General features: G+C 42.2%; 1 protein-coding gene across 4 annotated transcripts in view; it reads left to right on the forward strand.

Annotated features, from left to right (window-relative positions):
• TUNAR (transmembrane neural differentiation associated intracellular calcium regulator) overlaps positions 1-8554 on the forward strand; it is a 67857-nt gene extending 59303 nt beyond the window's left edge. For 3 of the 4 annotated variants that reach the window (XM_073350717.1, XM_073350718.1, XM_073350721.1), the window contains one exon: positions 7747-8554. In XM_073350717.1, the coding sequence (XP_073206818.1) occupies positions 7747-7932 (186 nt within the window). In that variant the 3' untranslated portion in view covers positions 7933-8554. Of the gene's footprint in view, positions 1-7304; positions 7448-7746 lie in introns of those variants that run through there. The other variant, XM_073350719.1, reaches the window with a different exon arrangement.
• The last annotated feature ends 738 nt before the right edge of the window (positions 8555-9292 follow it).

Raw genomic sequence — 9292 nt, forward strand, 5'->3', positions numbered from 1 at the left:
TTAAAATGTCTTTCTATGGCAGGTTAGTATGAAATACAATTTATAGTGACATTAGGACAATTCTTCAGACTGCCTATGACAAAGGTTATGTGACTCTTTGCTGGTAATTGAAGGGCTGTCTCTCACTGAGACACAGCAATTCCATTTTTTTTAATAAGTCCTCGTGGGCTGTTATTTGTAAAAGATAACCCCAGAAAGACCTTAGAGAATGAGTTTGATGAGCTGAGATCTGAGGACCTGGAAGCAGTTGCTTTAGCATGTCCCCCTTTCCTAATCAAATTCCTTCAAGTATTTTGGTTAACACTGTATCGCACTGGAGTATAAAAATACAAATTTTGAAGGTTTTTTATTTTTGTGTTTTTCCACATGGTTTTAGTTTAATAACAGGAATGGATACTAATGAGGAATATTATTCAAAGATAAATAAATTGTGTTTCCTGATTTATAAGATCACATCCACATATTACAAGGAGGGTACACATCTATATCTTCCAGCATCCAATTGTTGTTGCTGCAGAGATTCTTTGTTTTTATTTCTCAGGAAGGATGAGTTTGTGACTGAAATACTGGACTATGAATCTCAGAAGATGTGAATTCCATTCCATTCTAGCACTGTATAAAAGATCCAGAGCTGCCCAAAGGAGGCTAATATCTCGGCACAGAAACATTGTGAGGTGTCCCACAATTTCACTGGCATTTGGACTGAGCCCTGAAATTCAAATCCAAACATTCCTAAATGCATGGGATTTTGGTTCAAGCCCATCATAAACCAACACTGTGTTTCCCCTCTTTTCTTTCTCTTTGTCTTAATGATGCCTCATGTTTATACGATGCTTTTCATACCAAAGCATCCGTAGGATCTTTATGAACAAAGACAGGAGTCTCTGCACCCACCACTGAAATGCTTCTGGGGAGGAACATGACTACTGTTTAAGAGCACACAATGCACAACTCAGCAGTTTAGGCCAGAAAGTGAAGAATATCCTGTCCATGGGAATGGCATAGGGATTCTATGCAGGTAGAATGTGGGAACTTTGCCATAGCAACTTGTTCAAAAACTGCCAGTGGATCCTTAGCAAAACACAGGAGCTAAGGATGTTGTTTGACATCTCATTCCAAAAACAGCACCTCCGGCAGCACAGTATCTCTTAATGCTACTGGGAATGACTGGCTGGTGCTGAGCACGGCACTCAACTTTCCCTCCCAACTTCATCCTTAAAGGGACAATGTGATTAAAAGAACTTTAGAAAAATCACTTCCATCTGACTTTTCAAACTCCTGATGTTCAAGTGGGTTACACTCTCTAGAATCCTCTCCTCCCCTGCTTTGTAATTTGAGCACGGCTAGAGCTTCCCTCCTTTGTGAGATAAGAAAGGTGTCACACTTCAACAGCTTATGAACTCTTTGCATGATTTCAGTGTCCTCTTCAGTTTACTAATCAAAACCAGTTTTGCTGTGTATTTCTCATCCCTGGAGGGTGAAACTGTCTTCAGAAAATGAAAGCTCTCATATCTGTTAATGTGTCATCACAACTAATAGCCTGGGGACTGTAAGCAAGTTTAAATATCAGAACAATTTTGCTGGTGATTGTCTGTGATTATGGATTAAGCATGCAGAATTTATAGCATCTGATCTTCAAGCTAGATTGAACATAATGGGCCAGATCCTCAGAGGGTGTTAACTGATGTAGCTCCATAGAAGTCAGTGGAGCTCTGCTGATTTATACCACCTGAGGATCTGGCCCAGGGGGCTTTTCAAAATGTTGTTCAGATAATACATGATAGCATGGGGATGATCCAGCAGCATGCAAAGCATCTCCCACATGTCACCAATCACACTTAGCTCTGCCGGAGCCCATCGGAGTTCAGGGCACTCAGAATAAGCCTTTAATCCAATTGAGGACCTTATAAATAATGATTGTACTCATGAGTCATGTCACTTCCAAAACTTTTTCAAGAGCAAATCAAAGTGCCAGCATGTACAAAGTCCGTCAAACATAGTAGAGCAGGCAGTTCTTTAGGGATGTGTGCCAGATCTTAGATGGGGCAAACCTACTGCAGTAAGTTGGGTTGCGTGTACTTGGTGCTGCTCTTGTTCAGAATCTTAATGACTCTGTGTCATAGAATCACTACCGTGAACAGAGCAGTTTTACTTCAGTTGTGACTGGTCTGTGCTATCGGAGGATCTAAGTGTCCCCGCCATCCACCCCTCATTGCCACGGTGAAGTTCCCAGTGGCCAGGAAGTCCTATAGATGTGCTAGCGGCCATGTTACAATACTATTGGATTTGGACTCTGCCTATGGTAACCTATCTATTTTAGGTACTCTGAGGGCTCCCATTACTGTAGTATCTGAGCATTCACCATATTTATCTTCACAACATCCTTGTGGGGAAGTGCTGCTATTCTAGTCTATGGATGGGAAACTGAGACCCAGAGAGGCAAGGTGACTTGCTAAAGAACACACAGGACAGCGGTGGCAGGGCAGAGAACTGAGCCATGGGCTCCTATGTGCCAGACTAAGGCCCTAACCACTGGCTCATCCTTCCTCCCTTGCTCACAGTAGAGTAAAGAAAATATTACGCTTTCCCAGAGATTACATTAAAATGATAATGGATCCCACAAAATGAAGCAGGGAGCAGATTAATTCTGAGTGAGGTAATACTTGGATGACCGGGCTGTTATGTAATAATCAAGTTGTCATTGTACATGCAATGGAATACTATGTCAACGGATGAATTCTTGGATAGGGAAACAGTATTGTTATTTGAGTAAAGGTTTCTTCTTTGGTTGCCGCCCGTCAGTTCGGCAGCAATGATGGAGCCAAATGAAGACTTTCCAACATTTTCTGTCTTGTACCAGCTTCACGGCTTTGTTAATCTTTAAACCTTTTTGACCTCTTTAATTTTTCCCCATGTCTAGCCAATACATCCTCATTTCTAGTTCCTTGTGCTCTGGTATGTATTCCCATTTGTGGTATCCTTTCCGGGTCCATTCTTAACACACATTCAAACCACCGCAGCCATCTTTCTTGGATCATCTGTAACCGCATTATTTCTTGCCTAAGCCATTTTCTTATGACTTCATTTTTTCTTTTTGTCATCTTGAAACTCAGCATTCCCCGCAACCCGTTGATTTCTGCAGTCAATATCTATCATTTTTTGGCATTCCTCATATTCCAACTTGCTGACCCATACAGCAGTATCAGCATGAGAGTTGTCTCATATATGCTGATATTTGTTTTTACCTAAATTTCTTTAGTCTTCCAGCTTCTACAGAGTTTTCCTAATACAGTAGTGGCTAATGCGTAGCTGCACAAAGGAGGCTAATCTTCACAATTGTCACCCTTCAATACCAGTCCTTCAAGGTACACACATTTTTCCACTTGTTCTAATTTTTTTTCTCCGAGTTTGACCTTTACCTCTTCCTCTTGCCTTCCAATTGCCATCATTTTTGTCTTCTCCGTGCTGATCTTCAGTCTGAATTTTCTGCTTTCCTGGTCTACCTTGTCAGTTATTCTCTAAATCCTCTTTGGTCAATGCTGTGAGGTCAATGAGAGCGAAGACTTATCAGCTTTAAAAAAATGTTTGAGGGGAATGAAGTGGTGTAAGGCTCTCAAAAATACAATACAGCATGGTATAAAAGAGATCACAGCACCAAAGGAGCTATAGAAGCTGCCAAGAGTTGGATAGAAGAAAGAGGAGCACAGCAAGCCAGAGGGAGAGACTTGTCTGGAATGAGGCAAATTATACTAAAACTGTGAGCAGATAGTTTTGCAGTAGCAAAATATACCTCTGCCTACTAGAGGGGTGAAGATTAAGGGGCTGATCCTGCCACATATTGAATGATCTCAACTGCCATTGACAACATGGGGAGATGAGAATGCTCAGCCTCTTGCACGATCGGTCCCTCCATTTGTAAAAGTAATTTTGATTCTGCTCTCATTGACGTCAATGTTCAAACTTCCATTGACTGCAATAGTGCTAGACTGGGCCAAGTCAGGTACTAATAAGGTCATATTTAGGACCCAATCCTGTTAGGTGCTCAGACTTTCTGTTTCTTTCAAGAGTAGTGAGAGCTGGCAATGCTCAGCACTCCCCATACTAAGCCCACTGAGTACTGTGTGTAGTTCAGAGTCCCCGGGTTTGAGCCTGCAGAGTGCATGAAGGTTGTGCGAGAGCAGTGCTGAGCCACAGAGTGCTTGTTACTCATGAGTCAATCAAACTAAGAAAGATGAGGGCAGCAGATAATGCAGGTGTTTTGCTATTGGCTGTTAGAGATACGGTTGCATTGAAACTTCCATTGCTCTCGCTTTCTTCTAAGTGCCGCTCATAAGCTCTCTCCAGTGAGCAACAGCTCCTGGCTGGCAGCAAGAGTAACTGACAGACCTATGCACTGGATTACATTTAAATACCTATGCCCTGACCACATCCTTTCTCTGCGCACACATTTCCCCCCCCCCCCCCCCCCCAGTGCCCAGCTCCTGTTGCTGAATGTGGCATATTTATTTCTCCACGTTGTGCTGAACTACTCCACTCAGGTGAGGCCTGATTAAAGTGCTGAATACCACTGGGACAACCTCATTGACATCAAAGGGAATTGAAGGCGCTCAACACCACGTAGCACATGATTAGCTCATTGCAGAAATCAGAGCCGTATTGAGCAAACATGGCACTCTAGATCTCTTAAAAAAAAAAAAGGAGGAATTATGGCACCTTAGAGATGAACAAATTTATTTGAGCATGAGCTTTCGTGAGCTACAGCTCACTTCATCAGATGCATGCAGTGGAAAATACAGTGGGGAGATTTGTTTTTTTTCTCTCCTGCTGGTAATAGCTAACCTTACCTGATCACTCTCATTACAGTGTGTATGGTAACACCCGTTGTTTCATGTTCTCTATGTATATAAATCTCCCCACTGTGTTTTCCACTGCATGCATCCAATGAAGTGAGCTGTAGCTCACAAAAGTTTATGCTCAAATAAATTTGTTAGTCTCTAAGGTGCCACAAGTACTCCTTTTCTTTTTACGGATACAGACTAACACGGCTGCTACTCTGAAACTCTAGATCTCTGTCATTTTGCCAGCAGTGCTTTGCAGCCTGCACGATCAAGACCACTACCCTCTATGATTATTTTTGTTTCAAAGGTAGTGCATTTAGTGCTTCTAAAAATGAGGGGTGGACAGCACTGGCTAGCCCTAGACAGAATGGGCGTGAACCTGCAAGGTACTGATTGCACTTAATGGGAATGGAGAGTGCTCAACACCATAGGGGAGGTGCTCAGTATCTCACAGAATTGAGCCCACTGTAGGTAGCTACTGTATAAGGCTTTGGCCCACAACTTGACATCCCCCAATATTAATTTGCAACTTCACTTTGTTCCAGGCCTGGGATTTTTATTTGATTTGGTTTGGAGCTTTTTTCTTGAGCAGAGACTCAAATCCTGCAATCAATTTTATGTCTGGGACCAATTTCATCACTTTATTATAGGGAAAGCATCATGGCTACCAAAGTGTTTGAGCAGATGGGCAACCCAACTGATTCATGGGTTTGGAGGTGTGATGATATATTTACGTGATGGCCTGGTGTGTAGGTTTGTGATGTGGTGTCAGACTGACACGTGTTTGGGATGATACAACGATGGGAGGATATGAATTCGTTCTGAGGTGAGCTTATCTTAAAAGCTTTTTGTAAAGATTCTACTCAGAACTTTCAGGGCCAAGTCCTGGTTAAGCCAGCACAGTGTGGATAGCAGCAGTTACTCACAAAAGGTACTAAGTGGGATCTCTGCTGCCCTAGGGCAGGTTACCAGAAGCAGAGCACTGTGGAACATTGTCTATCACTGGTATCGCTGCTCTGTCCAGGTGCACGGTGCTACTGTCTTGTGCTTGCTGCAGATGCCCACCAGATTTTGATCCAGTCATTTTCATCTTCCACCAAACCATGTGGGAATGCTAAACCCCATTGTGTTATCATGTGTGTCTGCTAATGCTAGTTCGTGTGCAGAGCCAAGTAATTGTGTGTGGAACTGGCACTGCTTACCCCCTTTCAGACGGCCCTGCCAGCATTGAACCTGAAATATTGTTCTAGGCATTCATTAAGAATGCACTCTGTAGTTACAGTATGGAAAATACACAGAAATCACAAAGCGTAGAGACTCATCCTCTCTAGCCAATCGCTCTCTCTCTCTCTCTCTCTCATGGCAGCCCAGCTTCCTCAGTTCCTTAAAGGCCCCCTCGATACCATATCTTTTCTACCTTTTTCTCCCACCCGGGCTCAGATCTTCCTGTCATTCAAGGCTGCACTCAGCTTGCAAGGTGTGACCTTTACGCTTCCCCTCCTGTGCTGCATGGAGGGAAGAGCTGTGTGAAAACCACAACAGGTGGTTAACTGGGTGTTCGCCCTTTGCCCCTCCTCTGTATACACTCCAGCATTATCTCAGTGTGATTCACCAGCCTCACTGAGATCAGGTCAGTAAGGGTACGTCTACACAGCAATCAAACACCTGCGACTGGCCCGTGTCAGCTGGCTCAGGCTACGAAGCTGTTTAATTGCAGTGTAGATGTCTGGGCTCAGGCTGGAGCACCTGAAGGTCCCAGAGCCCTAGACTCCAATTAAACAGCCCCATAGGCCAACCCACGCGAGCCCAAGCCAGCTGACATGGGCCAGCCATAGGTGTTTAATCACAGTGTAGATGTGTACCCTAAGTGGGTGGCTGTGGGGAGGAGACAGGGAACAGTTGATCTACAGTGCATGTTCTCCCTTCTGTTCTGTGTAAAGCCCACCCATAAAATATGCTGATTGGGCATTTTCACCACATTTTGTGACCCCCCCCCAGGGGAGGAATTGCAGAGTGCAGCCTCGGAGCTCAGGGAGCATGTAACCTGAACCCACATCTTGGTGGGTCATTTTGTGTTGGGAAACAAAATGGCCCTTTCCAGGTTTGTGGGACTTCGGGGCTTACGCAACAGACCCAGAACCATCAGCTGGAAAGCTGGAACTGGCACAAACTGAAGACTCCCCTCTGTAGGAGCCTCACAGGATCTGAGGCTGCTCCTTAGAAAATGTCTGAATCCTTCACACTGAAGAGTCTGATACTTTTCGGCTGACTGCGCTGCAAGTAACTTTTTAACTTATATTAAGAATAAGGAAAAAAGTGAAGATGGGGGGTTATTTTGTCTCTGCTTTTGTTCTGAATTATTTATTGCAGTCACTGTTGTCTTCTTTGTAGTCAGGAAACAAAATGTTTTTGTCTTGTTGTTTTTCCTTTTAAAAGAAACAAGATCTGCTCGGTTTTACTTCTCTTACCCATTTGCTGCATAGTCCTATAGTATAAACCAACTTTCCCCACCACTTCATGGGCTGTACCTTGCTGTTCTTATGCAGACAAAGCTCCCACGGACTTCAGTGGGAGTTTGTCTGAGTCAGAAGACACACTTTATATGAAAGGTACATTTATAAACAGTTTATAAAGTTAATACACATTATAATCATGTTACAGACATGAGTAGTATGTTATGGTCATAAGCACATCAGTAGAAACCGTTATAGGCAGTTATAACTAACCTTCTGAGTGTTGGACTATAGCATTTGATTAAGCATTTATTAAAACATCTGTTAGTCATTTGTGAGCCCCTTTATAAACTATTTTAAAATGTACCCTTATTATAAAATATGATGGGGGTAAGGACTGGCTCCAATATTAGAAACAAGTCATTTGTAACTAACAATTCACTTTCTAATTCTAGGTTAGCCTGAGGAGAAGGATAAAGAAACTGGCCACCAAGATGGTAATCACTAGTGGGAATGAAGATGATAAAGGCAATCAAGAAAAGGAGAGCAAAGAAGAAACCATCCTGGCAATGCTTGGGATTATTGGAACAATTCTGAACCTCATTGTGATCATTTTTGTGTACATTTACACAACATTGTGAGCCAGAAGGCACACAACGAGAACTGATGAAATGGCCTCTAACGGCGACAACAAACATTGTAGGCTATTGACATGTTGCTTAATCAGAATTGATTCTGTACTATATTACCACATCGTAAAAGCTCTGCCTGCAGGCAACGAAAGCTGAAGCACAATTCATTTAACAAGACCTTTTCACGCAGTAACAAGCTAAACTCTTCTGTCCTGCTCCTTTCCCTTTTTATTTGGGTTTGGCTTTGGGGGAATGACTGCAATTATGTAAGTAGCAGCTTTGAAGAACTCAATCTCAGATACAAACACAATAGAAAGAGACTGTACACTATTTAGAATTACTAATGTATACCGTATACTCTTAAAGATAGCTACATAGCACCGATTTGGGGTCCATTAGGTCAATTTTTTTTTTCTCCTTGACTTTTCAATTTTATTTACATTGAAACTGACAGGCTTTTTATTTAGAATGAACATATGGTGCAATCATGGGAAAACAATTCTGTTGAGCAAGATCTGCCTAAAAACAACAAAATGTTGGGGGAAATAAGTGACGATTATTTTTTCTTTCTCATTTGCTTGACATTTGTGTCTGTTCATACCAATGTTTATAAATATATATTTTTAATAAATGTGCTATATTTTTAGCATGAACCAAATATTTGGAGACACTCTGGTATTCATGCAGCCTGGTTCTGTTTGGTGAAGTGCCCTTTGTTGACTATGGATGGGATGCTCTTCAGCAATTATATACCAATCTTGTTTGCAGCCATTTCATTGTAGTCTGGAACAAACTCACATCATGCTTGACTTGAAGTTGGAATGTCAGCTGAAAAGCATTGCTCTTTAATACAGGAGATGGGAAAACATTATAAGGTGACCTTTATAGACTGGTTGCAGGGACATGGCTCTATTTATAGAACAATGGCAAATGAAAAGGATATTAAGGTATCTCACATGACATTTGAAAACTCATCAAATATATGGTTCTTTAAACCCCGTCCCATTAGATAAGTACCTACATAGGGAGAAGATTTGAGAGTGGAGAGATCTTGAATTAAGCGGACAGGCATAACGAGATCCAGTAGCTGGAAGCTGAAGCTAGACAAATTCAGACTAGAAAGAAGGTGTACATCTTTATATCTTTCTTTAAAATATGCTTTAACTTAACCAGAAGTTGTGGGCTTGATGCTGGAATCACTGGGTGGAAGTCTATGCCCTATGTTTTGCAGGAGATCAGACTAGATGACCACAACATTCTCTTCTGACTGTAATATTTATGAATCTCTGAGTCATTAAAAATTACATCCCACTTCTATCCTCAGATAGCCAGGGACCACACCCATTGACTTCAGCATACATGTCTGTAT

Source organism: Lepidochelys kempii, chromosome 6 (genome assembly GCF_965140265.1).
Source record: "Lepidochelys kempii isolate rLepKem1 chromosome 6, rLepKem1.hap2, whole genome shotgun sequence".
Classification (NCBI taxonomy): Eukaryota; Metazoa; Chordata; order Testudines; family Cheloniidae; genus Lepidochelys; species Lepidochelys kempii.